Genomic DNA, 26,137 nt, shown 5'->3' on the forward strand with positions numbered 1-26,137 from the left:
TCCAGAAACAGCTGGCAGAGCCTGAGGAGATAGGAAACAGGCCTTTGTAGCTGATGGCACTGCCAGGTACCAAGAGCAAGAGAGTCTCCTTGCTGGGCTGCCTTGGAGGGAGATGGAGGCTTTGAGCCGGGTCGAAGACGGCGTCTGCCTGAATATCAGCCACCCGTGATCACCATTACAGCCCTGGTAGGCAGTGCTTCATTCTCGGTGTCACAGATGGGGAAGTGGAGGTTCCCAGAGCTGGCCCAGGGATGCATGGGGACACAGTCGCAGAGCCCAGTATTTAAACAGTCTCTGCACCTCTAAACTCCATCTTTTTTTTTTTTTTTTAAGAGGAACATGGTTGCCTTGAGATGTTCAACTTCAAGCTGGGCTGTCTGTCCTGTTTGGAGGGATTCTCATCACAACTCGTGTGTTTTGGGGGGCAGGGGGGTCTCTGATAGCAGCCTGCCTGTGATCCCAGGCCCCCAGCTGTCTACTGGCAGGAAGCAGTGAGAGGATGAACCATTCTTGGCTCAGAACAGCCTCTCTCCCGCCTTCTCCATTGACCACGTGAGCAGAAGCAAACCTGACGATCAGCTCGTGTCAGCCCCTGCCCTCTGAATGTCCAGGAGATGGGGATGCTGCTCACGGTATCACAGGCATCAGATGAAACCAGGGATGAGAAAGCACATAGCATATGGATGGTTGATATCCATTAAATCTGGATTCAGGAGGTCAGACTCTTTCCCCCAGGACTCCTGGGTTCCCATACTGCCTTCGCGTCTTCCTGGGGGCCCTGGTGACATAGTGGGCTATGTGTTGGGCTGCTAACCGCAAGGTCAGTTCGAAAGCACCAGCCGTTTCGCAGAAGAAAGAGCAGGCTATTCCACCCCCACGCAAAGTTACGGTCCCAGACCCCCACATGGGCAGTTCTGCTGTGTCCTGGCCTCAGTGGTAGTGAGTTTGGGGTTGGCTTCTTCCTAGTTCACAAGTGAGGCTCTCTTCTAACAAAGGAGCCTCCACAAACAAGCGAGCAAGCCACCCTGTGGGACTGAGTCCCGATGCCCCACCCAGGCTGTGCACCCCAGAAGCAGGCTGCCATGTCTTTCTCCCATGGAGCAATGGAGGGGTTCCACTCACCTACCTTTCCCTTAGCAGCCAAGCACTGCGCCACCAGGGCACTTCGGGCCCAGCTTATTGTCCCCCAAATCCGGCTTCTGCCCGGCCCATTCCCAGGTCCACTTCTGGCAAAATCTGCCTGACTGGTCCACGACATCCTGAAGCACCATGCTTTTCCTAGCTGTGCTGCCGCTGGCCGTGAGCCAGGCCAGGCCCCTGCGAGCATCTACGGCGATGGAGGCAATGTCAACTCCCAGCGACCCTATAGGACCAGGGAGAACGACTTCTGTGGATTTCCGAGACTGCGACCCGTGATGGGAGAAGAAAGTCTCATCTTTCTCCCACAGAGCAGCTGGTGGTTTCAAAGAGCTCACCTTGCAGTTCGCAGCCCACTGTGTTACCCACTAAGCGACCAGGGCTCTAGGCCTGAGGGCACAAGAAAGGAACCTGAGGCCGGGGGACAAAGGCTCCGACAGAGAGCTAGACCTCACAGTGGGGTATGGCAGGAGCTGGCTGTGAACTTCAGCTTCTTCCTCGACACGTGCATACAAGCACTTGCAGAAGGGCCCTGTGAGCTATGAGAGCAGGGCAGATGCCAGGCAAGGGTCCCCGTGGCCGACTGGAGCAAGGCCCAGGCAGCTGTGGCGGGCAGAGACCACAAGCAGAAAATGATGTACAGTCTGGGGCGGGGGTGGGGGTGGGGTGGGGGGAGTGGAACCCACAGGCTAAGCAGCGTTCCGCATCGGGGAGCAGGAGCAGGGGTGGGGCTGCTGCCAGACAGACTAGACAGGGCCCTAATCTTAGAAAGCAGATGACCAAGGCGGGACTCTGCCTGCGAGGGTCAAGGGCAGGAGTCCGGGTTCTGAGATTGGGCCGCTGTGGGGCCAGACCTGCAGCTCACAAGTCGTCTGCGGTTCTTTCCTCACAAACACGTGCCTCTGAAGCGAGCGTGTAAACGAAAATAAGACGCTCGTGAGTTTCTGTTAGAAGATTACATCAACTTTTCCTTATTTAAAGAATATATATTATATGGCTCTCGGATCATTTTTAAATTGTTGTGAGGAACAGGATTGGCTGTTCTGTCTCATAAGTTTACTTTCCCTTGGGGCTAGACTAAGCAGCGGGCATCCAAGTGTCATGTGAACAACAACAACACTAGCCCACACTAATACAAAGCCTACTGCATGCTAGACAGTCTTCGCCACGTCACACGAACTCACTACATACCGCATCAGGTAGGTGCTACTAGTCGTCCAATTGAAAGCTGAGAAAGCTGAGGCGTAGCTCCTGACCTTTGCTCTCCAAGAGCAAGCAAGCAGGACCATGACCCGGGCAACTTGAAATCTGCCCTGCGAAAGTATTTACACCACAGAAATTGGCAAACCTGCCCTGCCTCCGGGGTGATGGATGATCAGGACGCAGGACTCACATCATCCTGGGGCTTCTTAAAGTTCAGCTATGGAAAGAAAAGGGCCATATTAACCAGGAAACAGGTAAAGCCTGACCATAGCCCACATAGCTTTGGAGCCTCCTGGACCTGTTCTAAGTAAGCATTTTAAACCTGCATTCCACGGCGAATCCTCCTGTGGAAATAAAAGTTTTTTCCGTCTCCACAAGAACCCTGTGAGGTGTGGGCAGCTATCCCCATTTCACAGCGAAGGAAACTGAGACACAGAGAAGCTAAAGGTCGTGCCCAGGATCCTGCGGCGGCAGCGGAGCCTTGACTCATCCTTGAGAAGCCCAACCCCAAAGCCTGTGGTTTCAAACATGCCTGTTGTAGCATTTTTAAAGATCCATTTAAAGATCAAACCCAGCCCACTTTTTTTTTTCAGTACGGTTTTCAAGAAATGTTTCCTGACTAGATGCCCGGTCCCAGCTAAGGATGACATGGGAAATGGAAGGTTCTCGTACTGGAGATTAGAGCTCCAGGGTCTTGAAGCATGGACTTCACGCATGCGCTGGGGGTTGGGCCAAACTGAGTTTGAAGCTGGGTCTTCACCTTACCTTCTGTGTGACCTTAAGTAAGTGGCTCCGTCTCTCCAAGCCTTGGTTCCCTATAAATAGGGGTAAAAGCTGTGTTGACATCATCATCCCCGTACTACCACCACGGCAGTACTGATTCATAGTACAGACCCCATAGCACAGAGCAGAATGGCTCCAAAGTTTCCAAGGCTGTCAATCTGTGCTGTACAGGCAGCCTCATCTTCGACCCACAGGGCACGTGGTAGTTTCAAACCACCGATCTTTGAGTTAGCAGCACTACACATTTCCTACTCTGCCCCCAGGGCACGGGTTGTCGTGAAAAGTAAATGATGTCATGCCAGGACAGCGCTTGACAAACACCCAGCACCCAGCATTCAACAGGAGGAAGCTGCAGTGCTCAGGGACCACAAGTGTGTGCCCAGGCTGGGCTGTCTGGGAGTCTGGGTTGCAAGCCCCCGGGAGAATTCCTGGAGGCAACAATGAGAACAGGGCTGGGTGGGGGACCCAGTTCTTCCGAAGGAAGTCAGGAAGATTCTACTGAAGTCCGGAAGAGTCTGCTGCGGCGGTGGCATGGGGACAGACTCTTAAAGAGCAAGTAAGATTTTCCCAAGGAGAAAAGGGAAAGGGCTTTTTCCAGTGAGTGGGAGAGGGACATTGCAAGGTGTGATAGGAACATCTAAGGAAAGGGAGCCCTGGTGGAGCCGTGGGTACGTGTCAGGCTGGCTAACCTCGAGCTCAGCAGATTGAAACCACCAGCCGGTTCATGGGAGAAAAAGTAGGCTTTCTACTCCCATAAACAGTTACAGTCATGGAACCCAGAGGGGCAGTTCTGCCCTGTCCTGTGGGGTTGCTGTGAGTCGCATCCACTCGATGGCAGGGAGAGAAATGAGAATCCAAAACACGCCCGTAAGAGGTGTGATCACACTTGCAAGTTTGTGATTGCCAGTTTGTTCCTTGTAAATTAAACTGTGTGCCTGGTGGGGCAGGGGAGCATGGAGCGAAGGAGCAGAATGGGGTGTTTTCAGGGTCTTGGAAGGCACAGGGGTAACCAAGGTGACCCTCGAACGCTGAGATCCTGCTCTTCCACTATGCTTTGGCCTTCCACCCACCAGACAGTTGATAATCAGATACGACCCTCTGCGACAGAGGCCCGTCACAGCTGAACTCGGCTCTGCCCTCCACACCCCAGGGCTGGGCAAGGCTTGCTTCCCTGGTCTGTGAGCGCCCTCTGTCTATTCCCTGCCACATGAGCATCCAATGCAAGAAACCTTGACGGTGCAGAAGTAGCCTGCCACTAAGGGAAGGGCCTTTAGAAGTAAGGGATCAGCCCTTTGGTTTTTCATTTGGAGCTAGGAAAGACTAGCTCAAGGTCACCTAGTGGCCTGGGACTAGATCCTGCTGACCACTTGTCATTGCACTAACGTAGCTGCGCCAGCCACCACGACCAGCACAGGAGCTTCGCGACTCTGCTTATCCCTTCTCTCTTTGACTCTGGGATCTGGGAGAGAAAGGCTGCTCGCCCCTCCCTCCAGCCGCATCACCTCAGAGTACCGGCAGCATTGCCTCCTGGGGTACATTTAGCTCATGCGGGGTCTTGGGTCAGCTCAAACGGTGAGACCATGACCAAAATACAGCCACCTCCAGGCCTGGCAAAGCCTTCCCTTCTTCACAAAGGACGGGCACAGGCTCCGCAGATGAGGCTGCCCCCACCCACCCCTCCACAGTGTTCACCCTCCAGAAAGCAGGCTCCCAGCCCTTTTCTAGAAAGGTGCTCATTGCCCACAGCCTCACTGACCTCCCCCTCCCTGGCCTTCATTCCTCTCCTCTCCACTGCCACCACTAGTTGCTTTACAATCCCTAAGGATCCATGTTTACCAAGTGCCTGATGGGATAGGCATTCCCACAGACTTTCTTCATTTGCCAGTAATCCTCTCCACAACAGTGTGTGTGAAGTACTGCCCACCTCTCCTTACAGATGTGAAAAATGCAGGCCCAGAGGCAAAGGAACATTCCCAGAGCCACACTCTCGATTCAGTCCCCTGCCATCAAATTGATTCTGACCCACAGCGACCCCATAAGACAGGGCAGACCTCCTCTGGGGTTTCCATGGCTGTAAACCTTTAGAGGAGCCGAAAGCCTCATCTCTTTCCCCAGGGAGCAGCTGGTAGGCTTGAACCACTGACCTTACGGTTATCAGCCCAACACATAACCCCCTAGGCCACCAGGGCTCCCCAGCTTGACTGGAGCAGAGCCGAGGCCCATGCCCAGGAAGGCTTCCTGGGGGAGCTTCAGCTCTTCCCTGGACTGCTTCACCCACCCGTCAGGCCCGCGTTCCAGGCTAAGAAGCCATTCGGCACTGGTTGACCACTTAATCGTCAATGTAGGCTCTGGAAGGAATCGCTTGTTGTGTTCCTTAAGTTCAGACTCAGAACTCCCCAAATGCCCCAGCTAGTAGGCAATTCACTCATGACCATAATGAGGTGCCCCCTCCTACCATCCTACCATGATGTTTCCAAGTACTGGCCCAGCCCAGCACACAGGGCCCCCTCAGGACCTGCTGGCTGTGGGCACCCTGAGGCTAAGATCCAGCCCAGCCCACGCATCTCAAAAACCATCCCCTAAAGTGGTGGTTCTCAACCAGTGGGCCATGACCTCTTTGGGAGTCAAACAACCCTTTCACAGGGGTTGCCCGATTCATAACAGTAGCAAAATGGCAGTGATGAAGTGGCAATAATTTGATGGTTGGGGGGGTGGGTCACCACACTGAGGAACTGTATGAAAGGGTCGAGGCCCGAGGAAGGTGGAGAACCACTGCCCTGGGGATCCTGTAGCTGCCTGGAATCCACTAGTCCTGCAACCAGCAGGCCTCTGCCCTCTCCCTAGGCCTGAAGAGCAAGTCAGGAAGGACGGCTTCCTTTAGTAACGTCTGCCCTGGGGCCTGCCGCCCAGCCTGAGGGAAAGGAGGCCTGCCTTGCTTCTCTGCAAATGTATGGCGGGGTGGGGGGACCCCACATAGGAATGTCTATGAAGATTATCCTGGTTCCCACTGGTCACCCTCCCCATATTCCCTTCCAGGTGGAATTTCTCTCCGTCCCTGGCAAGTGCCGCTGCGTCTCCCAGCCCCAGCCCTCTCACCTGCCCTCCTGCCTGGCACAACTCTTCTTTTTGTCCCACGTGGGCCCCCCTAACCCATGGTTGGCATTCTGTCCTGGGAAACGACCCCCTGACTTCTGCACTGGGAGGGGGGCCTCAAGAGTCCCTGCACTGCTCCTGCGTAATAAGCAGCCTGCCCTGCTGTTTCCACTCCCCTTACCCACACCCCATTGCACTGGGAGAGCTACCTGGGCATGTGGGTATGCCGAAACCTCACACCCAGGGCCTATGCATAGTAGGTGCTCAGTGAACGTGTACTAGACAAAGGAATAATCCAGCTCCTAGATTAACCTCAGGGGAGATGCAGCAACAGGACTAGTGGTGCAGGGATGCCGTACTCGGCCACTAACAGCAAGCTCAGGAGTTCAAACAGCCATCTGTTTCCATAAAGGCCGACAGCCTGGGAAACACTGTGCAGCCACTCTTCTCTGTCGGATAGGGTCATGCAGCGTCAGCACTAACTGCAGAGCAGTGGATTTGGTTTGGTCCCTTGTTGCCTGAGCCCCTCAGCAGGCTGGGCCTCTGAGTATCCTTTTTTCTCCCCTTCCCATGGGTCTCTGCCAGCACCGTGCCACCTTCTCCCACCAGCAGGGCAAGGATGGAAAAGAAGCCACCATGGATCTGGGCAGAGAACACTCAGAGCCAGTGTTTGGGATCTAGAACACTCGAGTTTGCAGTCTGCTCAGACACGGGGACAGATGGCCGGACGGTGGACAGCTGGGCAAGGAGGACAGGCAGCTTGGCGGGATGAAAATAGCAGTGAACTAAGCATTGGGAGTGTTGGGCTTGGATTCTCTCTGCTCCACGAGTTTGCTGCACACATCAGTCCGGGTGCTTCCCCTGCCAGACACAAAAACAGACTAGACATCACGTAGACCGGAAAGACAGTTCTTAGAAGGCTCCAGAATATGAGAGAAATCACAGGTAACTGAGCTCTAGTGTTGGACCATCGTGTGACAAGTGTCATTCAGGGTCCTGGGGGAAAGGAAAAGGGAAGCTCCCTAGGGAAATCCGGATTCCTACTAACCTGGAGATATCAAGTGTCCATAGTAGTGCGTGACCCTAACCTCTCAGGGCCTCAGTGTCCCCACTGAGTGTTCTGAAACTCGCCTCTCCCCTCCATTCACATTGCTGCTTTGCTTTCTGCTGAGGATACAGGTAGTCCCCAACTTATGATGGGGTTTTGTTCCAACAACTAACTACCCCACCGGATGTTGGTTCGGACATAAGTTGACTTTTTTTTTTTTTCATTATTCACTGCCATCGAGTGGATGCCAGCTCATAGTGACCTATAGGCAGGGTAGAACTGGCCCTGTGCGTTTCTGCAACAGTGACTTTTTTACGGGACTAGAAAGCCTCCTCTTTCTCCAGCTGGTGGTTTTGAACCACTGATCTTGTGATTAGCAGCCCTACACATAACCACTATGCCACCAGAGCTCCTGTGTTTTCATTATTGTTTCCTCTTTTGCTATCAGTGTCTTTATAGAGCTAGCCTTTATCTGTCTTTGAGAATGATAACGTCAGCAAATCATGTGCTGCGACCTTGTCTGCAGTATGTGAAGATGACTCATGATAAGATATTGGGGGGCAGGGAATGACAGTGGGAAGCGTGGCTCATTGTAATCCAGCTACATTGTCGATCACTGGGGACAACCTGTCCTTCCTGTCTTGGCCACGTCCTGGGCACGTCTCAGACCCTTTGGGTGTGGATTATGGGCCAGCTAGGTGACAGAGCATGCCACCTCTGTGGGTCCCCGCAGTCAGCCACGGAGAAGGACAAGCCCTGTGCAGGTGCATGCACTGGGATAGATGACCCATTGGTGGACTGTGGTCAGCCTGATGACTGGTCCGCTGTGGAGTTGGTGTGTTGTCCACCCTAGACAACATCAACACTGATGAGAATCTGAGTGAGGTTCTGAGCCTCCCTGCAGGTCAGTCTTCCCAGGCCTGGAAAGTCCTACCTGGAGTCTATCCTGCAAAGCCCTCAGAACCCCCAGCCTTGATTCCCAGGGGCCACCACCCTCCATTTCCACGGAGGGACCCAGACCAGTGCTGAGCACTCAGAGGGGGCTGCAGGGGCTGGGAGGATGCTCTCAAAACCCAGTGGGGGAGGCAGGTGCCTAACCAGCTAACATTGGAGCCAGAAAGAAGCGTGAGCCCAGAGATGAGAGAGCTTGCTTCTGCTTGGCTGATGAGGTGGTGGGTGAGCCAGGCTCAAAGATTGAGTAAGATCTGGCCAAAGGGGATGGACACTCCCAGCTTAGAGAGCTACCTAAGCAGAGGGCCAGAAGTGGGGATGCACAGGTTTGGTCCGGCAAACAGTCGGCTGGCAGGGTGGGGACTCTGGGCTGCTGAGAATGATCTGGGACCAGAGAGTGGTGAAGGCTGTGAAACATTGGGACTGTAGTCAATCCAACAGAATTGTAGGATGCTTTAAAAGCAGGAAATGGTTTACACACACCCCCAATTTTTCCTAGTACTTTGAGATAAGATCGATGGTCCCAACTGGGTCGGATGTCCATTCTTCGCCATGTGCTACTAAGAGGCCCTGCTAGCCTCTTACACACCTCCCCAGCCCCAGCCCAGGCCAGGGGTGTGGGGGCCAGTGCGACCTCACGGCCAGGTGGAAGAGGGCTGCCCCTCCCTGGCATCCATACCTGACCCTCGCTCACATGCCTCCGCTGACCCATCCGCTTCCCCATCCCCCTGGCCAGTCGACTGGCCTTGGTGCCAGTGTCCCACACACCCCTGATCTCCATGCCTGGTCTGTGCTGCCTGCCCCACCAGGGAAGTTCTCACTCCTGTGACCCCTCATTCACATAGCCACAGCCTTCCTTCTTCCAGTTAGAGAACACTTCCACCTGCCTCCTCATGGCAGGCTGAGCTGAGCCACCCAAGTGGCACACCGAGAGGCCAGCGAGAGCAAGTACCAGCTGTGCCTGGAGAACCTGGCCTGCTACCGCTGTTCTTGGCACAGCTCGGGGCTGCTGCCTTCCTCACAGGAGGTGCTCGGGGCTGGGCAAGAATGGGGCGTGGGCAAGGTCCTGGATCCCTCTGGGCTCTCGCTTTTCCATAGGGGGATGCGAGATGGGCTGGATGATGCCCCAGCCCCTGCACCTTTGGGGTATTCTGGCTCTAAGAGCAACAGTGGGTGGGCAGTCCAGCAGTTGCTGCCTGTCGTCACAGGCCAGTTCCCAACGCCGGCTGCCTAGGGGACATGAGTGGAGCGGGGGAGAGAGAAGGGACACAGTGCGCCCCTGGCAAGTAGCTCTTTCTGACCTTAGGAGGGAGGGAGAAGGGCGCTGCCCAGACAGCTGGACTCCCTCTCCATTCAGGCTGGATAGGCCTCTCTTCTCCCTGGAAATTGGATTTAAGCTTTCCCCAGAACAGCCCAGCCTTTGGGGTTCGCTGGGTTGCCCGAGTCCTTTGCCGACAGGACAGAGAATGGGGCTCTGGCTCGTTCTCATCTGCAGTTGAGAAGTGCTACTCTTTCTGCTTTCCAGATTATGAAATTAGTCATTTTCTAGGAAGCGTATTTATAGAGCCCCCTGCGTACATGCAGCATTAAGCTATTCTGAACACGGGTTTGGGCCTGGGAGGCTGAAGGTGTGAAAACAGGTGTGAGTCACATGTGAATCCCCTTCCAGAGGGCTCTGAAGGCCTTGGTTACCACTCTGGACCCTCTAGGGGCCACCCCTTAGGGGCTGCCCTCCACCTGGATTGGTCTTGAGGGTAAAGAAAGAAAAAGCTCACGTTGCGGACATGTGTTCTCCACCCCCACATCCAACTCGGAGTGCAACCTCAGGCAAGTCAGGCCCTCTTTCCGTGCCTCCATTTCCTCCCCAAAACCTGGGGCCTCCCAGATGTGCGTGATTCTGGGCCTGCTCCATGCCATCACTGTAGAGGGGGCGTCCGCGTGACTTGCAGACCTGTCCCCAGGGCAGCTCAAGAGAGGGTTGTGTTTGAGGTGCCTGGTGATTTCTCAAGCATGCCAGGACGGCATTCACGTAGGCAACAGGTATTTGTTGAGCCAGGCACGGAGCCAGGCTCTGAAGCCGGTCTGTGCCCTCATGGTGGAGCAGATGTCAATCACAGAATGGCACAAGTTAAAAAGAAACGCCCAACCGCTACACGTGATTAGGATGAAAACTACGGGAGGTAGAGCCGGTGGGAGGAGAGAAAAGCCTATGCAAAGGCACTGTGGTGAAGAGTCTGTCTCCAGCGGCTGGCACACAGAGGTCCCACAAGATAGGCCAGTGGATCCATTAGGGCTAGACGGTGCCACTCTGGGCGCTCCCATGGTGAGTGTGCTTGGCTGAGAACCAGGGAGCTGGAGGTTTAAGTCTGGGTGACCTGCTTCTGAGAAATCACCCACTGAAAACTCTGCCTACCCGGGCACTGCGCACAACCTAGTGAGCCACCTGAAAGTTTCCTCTTGTTTCTAAGCTCAATAAAACGCAACCAAACTTGCTGCCATCAAGTCGGTTCTCACGCATAGGAACCCTACCCGTACAAGGAAGAGCTGCCCCTGAGGAGAGTAGAAACGCCCTCTTGCTTCTGCAGAGAGGCTGTGGCTTAGCACTGCAGGCCTTGTGCCGAACAGCCCAGATGGAAACCACCACCCCGCCGGGGCTCCTCCTCGGTCCAGTCGGATCCCAGTGGAGGAGTTTTTAAAGGAAGGTTAGATGATAAATGTTGGGTTTAAAGAGTCAGCTCTGACTCACGGCTGCCACGTCCCGTTGTGCAGGTTAAAAAATGCATCGCCTATGTAACCATATGCACTGGCCTATGTGGGAAATACGTACAGTGGAGGCCAAGCTGAGCAGATGCTGGGTGGTGTCGGCTTGGATGAAGTTGGAGATGACGGACAGAGAAGGAGGAGGGACTCAAGAGACAAACTGCAGGAGAGCTGATTTCTGAGGGTCGAGATTCTCAAAGACTATCCGTCGGAGAGAGGGGAAATTAAAACACGCAATTTCAATGGAGAGCTGAACATGTCCAGAGGGAGAGGGGTCACCCTCACTCGGCCTGCCTACCCTCCCTTGTTTAAAATCCACAGCTGAGCCTGAGAGAGGCCCGAGGACCACTGAGAGGGGAAGTCCTAGCAGGGAGGGAGGCAGCTGGCCTCATGGACTCCTTGGGAGGAGGATGCGAGGGAGGCTTTCATAGACATTCTTTGGGTGGCCAACACCAGAAATCGCATCCAGCTGGCCTAAGCTAATGTGCCGGGGTGTATTGGAAGGATCCTAGGGCCTCTCCTGGTCTTGAGGGACATGTTGCCCAATCAAGACTCAGGACAGGTGGTATAGAAGGAGCTCTGAGACCCGTGGAGGCAGGCCTTCTCTCAAGCACTGCAGTGACTATGATTAAGTGCTAGCAACCGCAGGCTCCAGGCCCCCTAGTAGGTCTGCATTCAATGTACAAGAGGACAGGGTTTGCTTTGGCCCTGCCCAGCTTGTATATGCAACCCTGGAGCAGTCAGGCGTCAGTGACATGACGGGCAGATGGGCCACAGGAGTCCATGCCTGGATTTTGAGCCATCCCTAGAGGAGGGAAGGAAGCTCTGTGAGCTGTGTCATTGCTCTCAGGATGTCTCTGCATGAAGGACACTTCATAGGATCTGGCTGGTCTCCAACAGCCTTTTTTTTTTTTCAGCCTACTGGTAAGGGAGAAAAGATGGATGCTAGAACCTTCTTGTAAGGTGTCTAGATTAGAAAGAGAAGTTTCTGAATTTCAAGAAAACATGGAGGAGGATGGAAAATAAACCTATAGCTACTTACCCTAGGAATGTCTGGGGAATTTTGCATGCCACTTCCCATTGCTTGGGAGCTTGTACAGGGAGCCCCAGCTGCGCTGTGCCCTGGCAGACCTTGGAGAGCTGGGAAGAGGGCTGTGTGTGCCTCAGCTCCCTCTGCACTCTCCTCCAGGGCTCAACCCACAGAAACCACAGGGCAGGACCGCACAGGAGTGAGAGCAGGATCCCAGACTCCTGGACTGTCACTTCCAACCCACTGCCACCCTAGTGAACTGTGTGACCTTGAGCAAGTCTCTCAATCTCCCACTGAAACTGTGTGCTGATCCCTCGGGCATAGTCCTGGTGAGGACTATGGATTGAATGGGCATAGGGTCCTGGTGAGGATTGAATGTGGTTACGTTGGTGCAGCGCTTCACACGTTAGGAGCCGTGATGGTGATGGCGATGGTCGTGGTGGTGGTTGATGGTTGTACTGAGGCAATGCTACTGATGCGCCCATGCAGGGGAGACACCGGCCTGATTCTTTTCCCTTCTCCACAGCTTGACCCCGTCATCGTAGGTTGGTCTTGTCCTCAGGTCTCTCTCATGGGGTGGTCTTACTCAAAACGGCCTAGGATGCAGGAGAAAAAAGCTTTTTTTTTTTTTTTTTTTTAATCTCGGCTCAGGGTTTGCCTTGTTCCAGCTCAACAGCATCATCTCCTATTTCCCATCCTGCTACAGGAGTGAGAGAGAGAACCGTGCTGCTGATGACTCCGAGGGAGGGGCCCCGGACATGTGCTGCAGTGAGAGGCTGCCGGGTGAGTCTTCCCAGAGACCAGCCGCCCCCCTGGAGCGCCGTCCACGTGGAGGGAGAGATCCCACGCTGGGGCTGGGGCTGGGGCCGGTGTGAAGCTGGTTAGGATGAGCTCATCAGAAAGGAGTGACTCAGCTAGTCCGTAGGTCTGCACTTACGTGGGGATTTGGTTTGTCAATCCGTGATGTCGTTCTGACCTGTTCACACTTGGAGTTTCCCTGGACTCTCGTAGAAGGGAAAGCAGGCAGCTAAGGCTGTGCTGGCAGGGGAGGGAGAGAAGGAGGACGAGCTGGGGACTCCAGGGCTGGTGGGGACATGACCACCCACCCATGGTGCATTAGGGACCTAAGGAACTCCAGAGGTAAGATCAGGAAGAAGCACATGCCTAGACTCTGAATGTGGCCTGAACCAAGGGAGGGGTCGGTGATGTGGGGATACCTGACTGTGAGGGTAAAATCAGGCCACCAGAATCTGGTTGGCCACACCTGGGGGGAGCCTGGTCATCTGACCACGGGCAATGACAGTCACCATGGGGACATTACCAGGAGGTGGCAGCATCTGCCAGTTGTAGGCCAGATGCACCAGAAGTAATGCACACTCTTGGAAGCCATAAAAAGAGGAGGCTGATTTCGTGTTCATCATTCTCTCTGGCACCTGTATGGTGGATTTTGTGCTTGTTGCCGTCGTCACTGTCCTGTAGATGTGCATCGTAGCCCCGTTAGAAACAAAGGCCATTTCAAAAAGAAAAGTTGCCACAACCATTCAAAACCGCCTACCTTTTAAGCAGTTTTATGGGCTTATAAGTCGCACATCACACAGTTCATTCGTTCAGTCACATCAAGAAGAGTTGTGCAATCATCACCCCCAGCAGTGTTAGAACGTTTTCGTCTTGTATTCGTTGTAATTAGCTCCCCATTTCCCCCAACCCTCCCCCAAGAAACCATTGATCCAATTACTGTCTCTATAGATTTACCTATCTTGGATTTCCCATACAGGAAAACATACCCAAAAAACACTAACATACACTTTTTAAATACCTATCCTTCCAAAGCTTTTTGTTTAAAAAAAAAAATCAATCAGTCTTTCAAGTTCTGTGAAATTCCAGACCTGTAGTGTCATCACATCATTGGAATGAGCTTTCGTGTGTCCCTCAGTCAGATGGACACTAAAGGCACCTAGGTGTTATTCTGAAGTGACTATTCTTTAAAATAAACAGCATCTCCAACCTCCAAGTGAGCAAAGCCTTTGTGCAGTTACCCCCTTCTCCAGTAGGGGTGCCATTGCTCAAAACATCTATGAGACACCTTTGGCAGGTGTGCAGAGAAGGTTCTAGGATTGACACCCAAGGACGGGAGAAGTCACTGGGCAGAAGTGATCTGTTTGGAGAAAAAGATTTTCAACGTGGATATGCAAGCTGCTTGTGGATACCTGAAGGGCTGTCTTGTAAAGGGGGCACGTTCATTCTGTGTAGCCCAGGAGGGTGGCCAACACATGGACAGTGAAGAAACGCCTGTATCCAAAGGATACAGAACTTCCTTTCTGTCTCTACAAGTGGTCCAGCCACAGAACTCGAAATTCAAGAAGAAGAAAAACGCCCATGTTCCATCACGAGAGGCATTCAAGTGATGGAGAACTAGATAGACTTGGGAGCGGAAAGTTCCCCAATGGGTGGGAGGTCTAGATGACGTCAAAAGTCCCTTTCAGCTATTCAACAGTTCTGTGATTCACTCATGAGTCATAGAATTCAGAAATGATGCTACCATCAGGGACGCCCCGCTGGCTGGAAAGAAAGCCATGGAAACTAGTGTGTGCTGTATGGAGCCCGGAGAGTGGCGGACATGCAGGGGTGTGCGTTTGAGTCTGGCTGGTGTGTGGTGTGTGTGTGTGTGTGTGTGTGTGTGTGTGTGTGTGTGTGTTCTCTTAGCCTGCCTGGGCTCCCAGTCCTCCATGAATAAAAATGGAATCAAGAGCAGTGAATGACCCCCGGAGAGGACTAGGGGCATCAGTAAGTCTCCGTGCCTTGAAAGCGATCCCTGGCTCTGTCCTAAGAGCAGGGCTGTGCATCATTTGGATACAAAGTACACTCTCCTCTGAGGCTAGGGACAAGATCGCCGTCTCAGCGAGAAGCCTCGGGTGTCATTGTAGAAAGAAAAGTGGAGACCTGCATTGAGCATGCCTGGTCTCCTCCTGCAGCAGCTACTGCCCCTCAGAGAGAGTGAGGGCAGAGCTTTCCTACTGGGTCCCAGTGTGACACTGTTTAGGCCTTGGGCCAGAGATCAATAGAGGCCAATGAACTGCCCAACCCTTTCATTGATTCAACAAATCCTTATCACGTGTCCACTTGGTGGCCAACACTGTGCTAGGTGCCCATGATATAACAAAAGCCAAGAGAGACAGCATCCAGGTGCTGGAAGAACTCAAGGAACTATGGAAGAATGTAGCCTTATCTTGGGGTCAGTGAAGACGTCCTGGAAGAAATAGCCTTTAAACTGTGACCTGAAAGATGAGCAGGTGGCCCCAGTTCGTGTCTTTAGGAACCTGCTATCAAAGCAATTGAAAGATCAGAGTGACTTGTCCCCCATCTGCTAACTCGTTACAGAACCCTCAGGCTGAGGGTTAGTACTGGAACATACTGGATTGGGAGCAGGTGCAGGAACATAGATGGGCATATGGAGAGAAGACAGACCAGACAGCGTCTCATTGCTGAGATCTTGCTTGTGCCTACCTACACCCAACAGTTTCGCCGGCTACAATGAGTTATTTTGACTTTAGTCTTCAGAATAAATAAAGGAAAACAAAATACCACTTGTATGTGCAAAGGACCCTAACTAGATACCTTGCATTGAGAAGAGAAATTGGTTAATCCAAGCACCCCACTGATCAGCAACAGTGGGAGTTACGTCTTCTCAGTCATTAGGGTGTATGTCGAGACAGAAGCCTCAGGATGCTGTGGGGAAGCAGACAGACCTGGCATCAAATCCCAGCTCTGCCTCTGACCAGCAGCATGATCTCAGGAAAATTACTTAAGTGCTTTGAGCTCCAATTTTTTACTCTAAAAATGAGGATCATGGGATATTAGGATCTCGGCAGGAATTTTGGGATGATTAAATGGGTCAGTGAATGCAAATTGCTCATCAGGAGGGTACAATAAATGGTACTAATGGTTGTGGTGATGATTGCCCCAAGACATAGAGTGTGGAAAGAGAAGCCTTCCCATCGTCATGCAACCACCCCCACCCCACCCCCACTCCCAAGACTCATTGTCAAGTCCAGGCCAAGTCTTTGACGGAAGAGTAGACTGGGTCACTTTGTGACTATGTCATGACACCTTGTGCAGGCCTGGCGACTCACAGAGCCAGCACAGGTTCAGCAGGGGTGTCATCTACTTGCAGAATTAAGCTGAAGTTGCCAAAGAGGTCAACATCCATTTTGCCCTGCATCCAACTAGAAAGAATTGTGATAGCCTAGGGAGTTGCCAGGATGTGTGATGACACTAGCAAGAGACCCTGTGTAACCAGAAAAGAGCCCATCTGGTGGTCCAGTCTCCTGCCTCTGCAAAGATGTTAGCCCTTCAGAGAGATGTCCATCCATCTCATTCCTAAGACAGTCACTGTCACCTTTCTCTTTGCCCTGGCCCAGTGACTAGTCACCTCAGCTCTGAGCAAGTTCTGTGTGTGTGTGTGTGTGTGTGTGTGTGTGTGTGTGTGTGTGTCTCATTCTTCCACTGGAGCGCTTTGCTTTTGTTTGGGTCTCAGCAGCTGTCTTGGTTATCTGTTGCTCCCTGTCTCAGGTTGGGTTCTCTAGGGAAGCCACACCAGTAAAGATTATACATTTATGTGGAGAGCTATCGCTCAAGGAAATGGTTCATGCAGTTGGAGAAGCTGGCAAGTCCACGGGTCAGATGCCAGGTTGGAAGTTTCTCCTGTCTTATATAGCTGCAGGGACTGATTAAACCCAAGATCAACAGGTCAGACAGCAGATTGTTAGCTGCAGAGACAAATAAATCTAAGGTAAGACGGCAGGCTGGTAATGAGTCCCATGAGCGGCAGGCAATAGGGCAGGCCTCTGACCCAAGTCCAAAGAAACCAGAGGGCAAGATGATGAACCAGATACAAGATCCAGACCCAGCAAGAAAGCAAGCTAGCTTGGCTAGAGCCTCACAGATACTGGAAGCAGGCTATGCCCCTGAGGACACGCCCTTTCGTTGATTGGCCACTCACAGCCCTTCTCACTGTGGAGATGATTACATTGTGCTAGTGCTCATCAAGGAGGAAGGCTACCCCATACCTGCCAAGCCAATGAAGAGTCACAGCTCCACCCCCAAATTAGCACATGGCCTTAACCAGCACACTACCTACCTCCAAATTCTCGAAACAGCAGGGACTTAAAACAAGGCTATTTTATTTGCTCATGATTCTGAAGGTCATATGGGGCTAAGTGAGGTGGTTGTTCTGTTTTACATGGTACCCGTTGGCTGCATTCACCTAGTCTTGTGCTGGGCTAGAAGGTCCAAGAAAGCTTTACCTCAGTGATCCTCCCCTTCACCTTTCTTCCATGTGCGTAACTTGAGCTGCCTTACAGCACAATGTTCTCGGGGTGATCTTACATGGCAGCTGGTTTCCAAAGAGTGTCCTATCAGGGCCAAAAACAGAAGCTTCAGCTCTTGTAAGACTCCGTTGCAGGAATTACAGTGTCACTTTGCACGCGTTCTTTATCAAGGCCAGTTGATCAGAGGGCCAGCCAAGACTCAGGGGGAGAGAAGCCCACGCCACTCTTGATGGGAGGAGGAAGTTATCTGGAGCCTCCTTCATCCACCAGAGCATCCTCTTGATGAGCTTTCAGATTCTTCCGAATCCTCGCTTCTCCCTCTCCTGAACCTCTCTTCCCATGCCCTGTCCTTTGCTCCCCACTTCCATTACCAACAGTATTCCACCTTTGTAGTTGAAATCCTTGATGCTCTGGCATTTCTTGCTATTGCCGTGTTGAGCTTGGCTGAGTATGGGTTCACTCCTAAAATTTGTAGGACTTACACACACACACAGTCTAAGTAGTTAAATATATAGATAGATAATGTCTAAGTGGTTAAAAATAGCAATCAAGATCATCAAGACTGTTGAATAAAATATGTCTGTCTTCCTACTATGGAGTCCTAGTGGCACAGATGGATAACCACTGGACTACTAACTACAAGGTCAGTGGTTCAAAACCATGAGCTGCTTTGCAGGAGAAAGATGAGGTTATTTGCTCCCGTAGAGATTGATAGCCTCAAAAACCCTATCCAGGGTCCCTGTGAGTCAAAATTCAGTCTATGGCGGTATAGGTTAGCTGGGTTAGTCCTTCTATAGTAACAAATGCGCCTTTCTCATGAGTTTAAGAAAGGAACCCTTAGCCCCTAAAAAACTATGTTCTACCCTACTTTGGTGAGTAGCAACTGGGCTCTCAAAAGCTCTGTGAGTGACCATCTCCGGTGCACTTACTGGGCTTTCCCTATTGGGAGCAAGAAGAGTGAAGAGAAAGAAGGATGCAAAGAAACAGTTCGTCTGCAGGGCTAATGGGTAGCATGAACCACAGCCTCCACACCCCTGGGACCAAAAGAGCTAGGTGGTACCTGGCTCCCGCCACTGGCTGTACAGAAAGGAAGCACAATAGGATGTCCTGGAGAGAGTGGGAGAAAAATGTGGAATAAAATCAAAATCATTTTTCAATAAAGCAGGCTTCCTGGTCTGGTAGGTACTAGTGGAACCCTTTAGGCTTGGAACCCTTAGGCCTCACCTCCGTGGTTAACTTCCATCCGATAAATAGGCCTGTTCAGTGAACCAAACACGGGAGGTTCTCCGTCTTTAGAACAATCCACCGTTGGAGCACACAGGGGCAGAGACAACGCTCAGCAGGCAGGAAAGTGGCGGAGAGACAGATGGGTGGGAGAGGAGAGAGGCACAGGTGGGAGAGGTCAACATGGGAAGACAGTGGGAAGAACCCAGTGCACCGTAGGGATCGCCGTGGATGTCACAGAACAAAACGTGTACAAGTTGTCAAATGGAAAACCAGTGTTCTCTGTAAGCTTTCACCCAAATCACAACCAGTGGGGATGTTGTGTGTTTTTAAAGGAGCCCTAGTGGCACGGTGGTGAAGCTCTCCTAACTGAAAGGTCAGCCATCTACCAACCCCGCCCTGGGAGGAAAATGTGACCGTTGGCTTCTGTAAAGATTACCACTTTGGAAATCTGGTAGAGCAGGTCTATTGTGTCCTGTAGGGTCGACTAGAGGGTAATGGATGCTCTTTGGTTTGAAATTAGCTTAACGACCAGGTTAAAATTTAGATTTCTGAGTTCTGTACCAAAATATGAGGCATAAAGAAAGCCTTAGCCCACCAGCTTTCTCCCCACCCTGGCTCTGGCTAGTATCACAAGGGCCCATCAGCATGCATTCCTGAGCCCCATGTGGGTTCTGGGCACCCAGAATATAGTCTAATGTAGGAATAGGGAACCTTTTTCCTCCCGAGGGCCATTTGGATATTTATAACATCACTAACTCACTATTTGTGTGATGGCTGGAATTGATTCTCTTTGGTGAGGCATGTGATGTTAGCTGGTATTGATGATTGCTGATTTCAAGGGCCTTATATGGCCTGAGGAGCCCTGGCAGCAGAATGGGCTATGATCCTCAAGGTCAGCAGTTTGAAACCCCCAGCCACTCCTCAGGAGAAAGACAGGGCTTTCTATTCCTATCAACAGTTAAGTCTCAGAAACTCACAAGGGCAGTTCTACCCTGCCCTATAGTGTTGCCAGGCATCGGCATCCCCTCTGTGGCAGCGATGTTGTTGGTTTTTTTAAATTTTCATTGTTGTTGCTCTGTGGCCTGACTACCACTTGTCTGTCAGTCTAACCTACTGTAGTGGATTGTGTGATGCTGGAAGCTATGTCACCGGTATTGCAAATGCCAGCAGGATCACCCAAAGTGAACAGGCTTCAGTGGAGCTTTGAGATGAAGAACAGACAACGCAGAAGGAATTGCCTGCCCACTTCGGAAGAACCAGCCACTAAAGATCTTATGCATAGGTCCCGAACATTCCCAGATACCAGTAGAAGCAGATCGTTGTCGAGTGTAGTGCTGGAGGATGGACACCTTGGGTCAGAGGGCACTCTGTATTTGTTGTCAAAAAAGACATTGTAAAGAGGAGCTGATACCAAGGTCTCAAATAGAAAGTAACTGTTTAGAAAATGATGATGGCAACATATGTACAAATATGCCTGATACAATTGATGTATGGAATATTATAAGAGCTGTAAGGGGCCCCCAATAAAATGATTTTAAAATAAAACAAGTATGTTGAACTAAAAAAAAAAGGGCATTGTAAAAATCAATCTCGAAGTGCAATGCTGTCTGTGATAGGATCATATCTATCTGCCTTCAAGGAAATCCAATCAATACAACTATTATTCATATTTATGCACCAGCCACAAAAGCTGGTTATGAAGAAATTGAAGAATTCTACCAACTCCTTCGGTCTGAAATTGATCAAACATGCAATCAAGACGCATTGATAATTATCAGTGATTGGAATGCAAAAGTTGAAAATGAAAAGAAAGGAGCGGTAGTTTGAAAACAAACGTGATCATACTGATAGAAATGAAGCTAGAGACCGCGTGATAGAATTTTGCAAGACCAGCAACTTGTTCATAGCAAATCCCTCTTCTCAACAACACAAAAGGTGATTATACACATGGACTGGTCTAGAAGGAACACTCAGAAACCAAAGTGACTACATCTGTGGGAAGAGACTATAGAGAAGCTCAATATCAGCAGCTAAAACCTGGCCAGAGGCTGACTGTGGAACAAACCATCAATTGCTTATATGTAAGTTCAGGTTGAAACTGAAGGAAATTAAAAGTCCAAGGGAGCCAGAACACCACCTCGAGTCTATCGCACCTGAGTCTCAAGAACATCTCAAGAACAGATTTGACACATTGAATGCTAATGACAGACCATCTGAAGAGCTGTGGGAAGACATCAAGAACATCCTTCATAAAGAAAGAAAAAGGTCAATAAAACAACAGGAAAGAAAAGATCAAAGCGGATGTCAGAAGGCACTCTGAAACTTGTTCTTAAATCATAGAGTAGCTAAATCAAATGGCAAAAATCATAAGGACAAAGAGCTGAATAGAACATTTCAAAGGGCAGCTCAAGAAGACAAAGTAAAACATAATAAGGAAATGTGCAAAGACCTAGAGCTAGAAAACCAGAAAGGAAGAGAGCACACTCAACATATTTCAAACAGAAAGAACTCAAGTGAAAGTTCAAGCCTTGAGTTACAATATTGAAAGGTGCTATGGGCAAAATATTGAATGATGCAAGAAGCATCAAAAGAAGGTAGAGAAAATACATGGTGTAACAAAAACAACTAGTAGACATTCCACAATTTCAGGAGGTAGCACATGAGCAAGAACCAATAGTTCTGAAGGAAGTCCAAGCTGTGCTGAAAGCATTCGCCAAAAATAAGGTTTCATCAATTGGTAGAATACCAACTGAAATGTTTCAACAAGCTGATGAAGCACTGGAAGCACTCCTCTGTACCAGGAAATTTTTAAGACAGCTAGTTGGCCAACTCACTGGAAGAGATCCATATTTGTGCCCATTCCAAAGAAAGATGACCCAACAGAATGCTCAAATTAGAGAACAATATCAAAGATCATCTGTGTTAGTCCGGGTAGACTAGAGAAACAAATTCATAGACACTCATATGGGTATAAAAAGAGCTTTATGTACAAGAGCAGTTGAATATTAAGAAAACATCCCAGCCTAGTCCAGATCAAGTCTATAAGTCCGATATTAGCCCATATACCTGATACCAATCTATAAACTCCTCTTCAGACTCAGTACACACATGCAATGACACCGAATGCAGGACAATCACAGGCCAGTCGGTGCAAAGTCTTGTGGATCCAGGGGTGGTAGAAGCATCTCAGCACTGGCAGAGATCGCCGCATGGCTCTTCCAGTTCTCAGGGTACAAGGTCTATCAGCATAGTGCTATGTGTCTTGTCAGTAGAGTGTCTCTCCAGGGCGTCAGCATAGAGAGAGAGTCTCCCGCCTCCAAGGAGGAAATACAGGAGTTCCCAGAATCCTCAGGGGAAGGCCATGCCCACACAGCAGCCTCATTGGCTATCACCCAATTGACAGACTAGACTCCACCCCTTCACTCTTAATCCATTCAAGTCCCAAATTGACACCAGATTTTGTAACTAGCACCTCATCTAACTATGGTTGCAGCAGTATATTGACAGGGAGCTGCCAAAGGTTCAGGCTGGATTCAAAAATGGACGTGGAACAAGGCATATCATTGTCAGGTAGATTGTGGCTGAAAGCAGAGAAGACCATGAAGATGTTTACTTGTGTTTTATTGACTACGACTATGTGGATCATAACAAACTATGGATAGCCTTGAGAAGAATGGGAATTCTAGAACATTTCATTGTGTTCATGCAAAACTTGTACACGGATCAAGAGGCAATGGTGTGAATAGAACAAGGGGACACTGCATGGTTTAAAATCAGGAAAGCTGCATGTCAGAGTTTGATCCACTCACCATATTTATTGAATCGGTCTACTCCCTTGCTGAAAATGAGGAGGATTTGAAGCACTTGCTGATGAAGATCAAGGATTGCAGCCTTCAGTGTGGACTACAACTCAATGAAGGAAGACCAAACTCTTCACAATTAGACCAGTTTGTAACATCCTGATAAATGGAGAAAAGGTTAAAGTTGTCAAGGATTTTGTCTTGCTTGGATCCATCATCAATATTCATGGAAGCAGCAGTCAAGAGATCAAAACACGTATTGCGTTAGACAAATCTGCTGCACAAGACCTCTTTAGAGCATTGAAAAGCAAGGATGTTACTTTGAGGATTAAGGTGCCCCTGGCCAAGCCACGGTATTTTCAGTTGCTTCATATGCATGTGAAAATTGATCATTGAACAAAGAATTGAATTTGAATTGTGGTACTGGTGAAAAATATTGAAAATACCATGGATGGCTAAAAAGACAAACCTGTCTGTCTTGGAAGAAGGGAGGCTAAAGTGCTCCTTAGAGGCAAGGATGGCAAGACTTTGGACATGTGGCCAGTCACTGGAGAAGGACTTCATGTTTGGTAAAGTGGAGAGGCAACAAAAAAGCGAAAGGTCTCAAGAGGACAAATTGACACCGTGGCTGCAACAATGGGCTCAAGCATGGGAACAATTGTGAGGATGGTGCAGGACCGGGCAGCATTTCAACCTATTATGCATAAGGTCTCTGGGTCGGAACCGGTTCACTGGCACCTAAGAACAACAACATACAGCCTGAGGGCCAGATGTCCCCCACCCCTTGTCTACAGGGAGGAACTGGTTCCAAGTGGGGAAGTCTCTTGGGCTCAGTGGACACCTCACCCCTCACAGGGAGGGAGTGCCTGGTAAAAGATTGAAGCAGGGCTCTCTAAAGCACAGGGATACATTCCTAGGATATCCTGAAAGCAGTAGTGAGTGTGTTTGTATTGACTGGGCATTGGGTTTCAAGGACGAGGCCTGGGAATTGCCTCTCACAGATATATTGGAGGAGACCTTGTTCTGCATCACCCTCTCAGACTGGCCCACTGCCCTGTAAGAGAAAAACGCAGTCTTCTTATGGTGCGGTGGTAATTCAGTGATATGGTGACCAACACTAGATTTTTGTAAGCCATAAAGTCTTACTTGCATGCCATTTTTTATGGTTGCTTTTTTATTGGATTCAGAATCTGGGTTATGCTGTTTTCAAGCTTGGGATCTTGGATGAATCACTTCACGGCCTGCCCCAAACTGCCCACTGCACACTATTTTCCTGAACAAAGACAACACTGTGCACATTGCAGCCGGTTTTGAAAGCACAGTACTCTTCTGCCCTTAGCCCCACCTCTCAGCCTGACTTTGTGATTTTATTCATCTCTTTCCTTTTCATTCCCATGTCCATCCCTCGTCTCTCCATGGCTGACCATTTTGATGAGTTCCATATGCATCATCTTAAGCACACCAGCCTGTGTGATCCAGGGAGTGCAAATAATAAAATCCAAATCTGAAGAGAGGATGGCATCAGAATTTAAATTCTGAGCACCCAGTTTTCAGAAGGCTATAGATGACAGTGGAAACCCAAAATCCATTTGCAGGGTCCCCACGTGGATTAAGCCTCTATCGACTACCCTCTGGCCATAGTCCAGGGATGTGAACAGGCTTGCTGTCAGACTGAGAGCAGTGTCAAGTCTATTATGGGAGATGTTGTTGTTAGGTGCCTCCAACTCGTAGTGACCCCATGAACAATAGAAGGAAGCGTCGCCCGGGCCTGTGCCATCCTCACAATTGTTCTTATGTTTGAGCCCATCAATGCAGCCACTGTGTCCGTCCAGTTTGTTTAAGGTGTTCCTCTTTTAACCTGCCCTGCTTCCTAACCAAGCATCATGTTCAGATGTAGTGAGGCTAAACGATAACACCTTATCATTTGATCTCTCTTTTGACCCACTTTAAGGTTGTTTCCATTTTTGGGTTTTTTTAATCATTGTATTGGGGGCTTGTACAACTCTTATCAAAATGCACATATATACATCCATTGTGTCAAGCACATTTGTACAGTTGTTGCCATCATCATTCTCAAAACATTTGCTTTCTACTTGAGCCCTTGATATCAGCTCCTCATTTTTCCCCTCCCTTTCCACTCCCCCTCCCTCATGAACCCTTGATAATTTATGAATTATTATTTTGCCATATCTTACACTATCCGACATCACCACAATCCATTTTGGAGCATTTTCTTCTCATCCTCACTGTTGTTAGCTAGCCAGTTGAACCTCAACCTCCCCATGCCATGCTCCTAGGTAATTCCTAATCCAATGACGATGTCTTGGGATTTACCTAGCCTGGATTTCATATACAGAAAATCACACAAAACCCAAACAGGAAGTAATCACACAAACAAGCAACAACAACAAAATCCCCCAAACAATGACAAAACAAAACAGAAAAACCTCAATCAAAAAGAAAGCCGGAAAAAAAGTATGAAAAACTGGATTCCAATTCTACCTTACAAATCTGGCTAGACCAGAGGATGTACACTGGTACAGATAGGAACTGGAAACACAGGGAATCCAGGACAGATGATCCCTTCAGGACCAGTGGTGAGAGTGGCAATAGTGGGAGGGTGGAGGGAAGGTGAGGTGGAAAGGGGGAACCGATTACAAGGGTCTACATATAACCCCCTCCCTAGGGGATGGACAACATAAAGCATGATTGAATTGTGTGGTATGTGAATTACAGAAGAGCCCCGGTGGTGTTGTCGTTATGAGAGTTGGGCTGCGATCGGCATGATCGGCAGTTCGAAACTACCAACAGCTCTCAGGGACAAAGACTGGGCTTTCTACTCCCATAGACAGAGTCTCCAAAACCCACAGCATTGACTCAATGGCAGTCTGTGAATTATATGCTGATAAAACTATTTTAACCCATAGGTATCTTCTTGTTTTTGTATACCAAAAGAGAGGGTGGTGTTTTGTGTCCCTGTACTGAAGTCCCCGGGATTGCAAACCATAAATGGGCTTGTCTGTTGACCAAAAGGTTGGCCTTATTCCAATCTGCACAAGGCACCTTGGAAGAAAGACCTGGCACACGACTTCCCCCACACTAGCCATTGAACGCTCTGTGTGGTACAGTTCTGTTCTGCCATACATGGGGCCACCATGAGTCAGAACTGACTCCACAGCCACTGCTCTGCTTGATTTATTTTTAGTTTATGTAGATAGGGTTGCGTTAGATCTCATTGTGCTTGCTAGTGTTTTCTCTCCTTGCTCCTGCTTCTAAAATCCAGCCAAGGTGCTGTATGTACCCTGACCTGGCTCCAGGGCGTACATCTGCCACACCTGGGTTAGCTAGGATTGTTGACAGGACGGCTCCACCTACCCCTACCACCACCGCAAGTGGTGAACACCACCTTAGCTGGCCCTCAGGGACTGTGTGAGATGTGAGATTTACAGCCTGGAGCAGAGCCTCCAAGAAGAATCTGGAGCACAGAGAACAAGAGGGAAGTGGTGTGGGTGGAGACTGGGGCCAGAGCCTGCTCATTGACCCACCCTCCTTGTTGGCCCTGCAGGGAGTGGGATTGGTCTTAAAGACAATGAAAAGCCATTGAATTAAACCCAAGCAGAGGCTTAGTTACTTTTCGTAGAGCAGTAGGTCTTTAGAACTGGAAAGGCCCTTAAAGACCCTCTAATCTTTTTTTTTTTTAATCATTTTATTAGGGGCTCATACAACTCTTATCACAATCCATACACACATCAATTGTGTAAAGCGCATTTGTACATTC

The 26,137-nt window shown here is 50.1% G+C and overlaps 1 protein-coding gene across 1 annotated transcript in view; it reads left to right on the forward strand.

The window, feature by feature from the left end:
- Window positions 1-26,137, forward strand: part of PTPN5 (protein tyrosine phosphatase non-receptor type 5) — a 70,260-nt gene that overhangs the window by 14,087 nt on the left and 30,036 nt on the right. The window contains exon 2 of the mRNA XM_045291140.1: window positions 12,712-12,788. Within this exon, the coding sequence (XP_045147075.1) occupies window positions 12,712-12,788 (77 nt within the window). The remainder of the gene's footprint in view (window positions 1-12,711; window positions 12,789-26,137) is intronic.

This window comes from Echinops telfairi, unplaced genomic scaffold, assembly GCF_000313985.2.
Source record: "Echinops telfairi isolate 266 unplaced genomic scaffold, ASM31398v2 ScPeMD7_60;HRSCAF=208, whole genome shotgun sequence".
NCBI classification, from domain to species: Eukaryota; Metazoa; Chordata; class Mammalia; order Afrosoricida; family Tenrecidae; genus Echinops; species Echinops telfairi.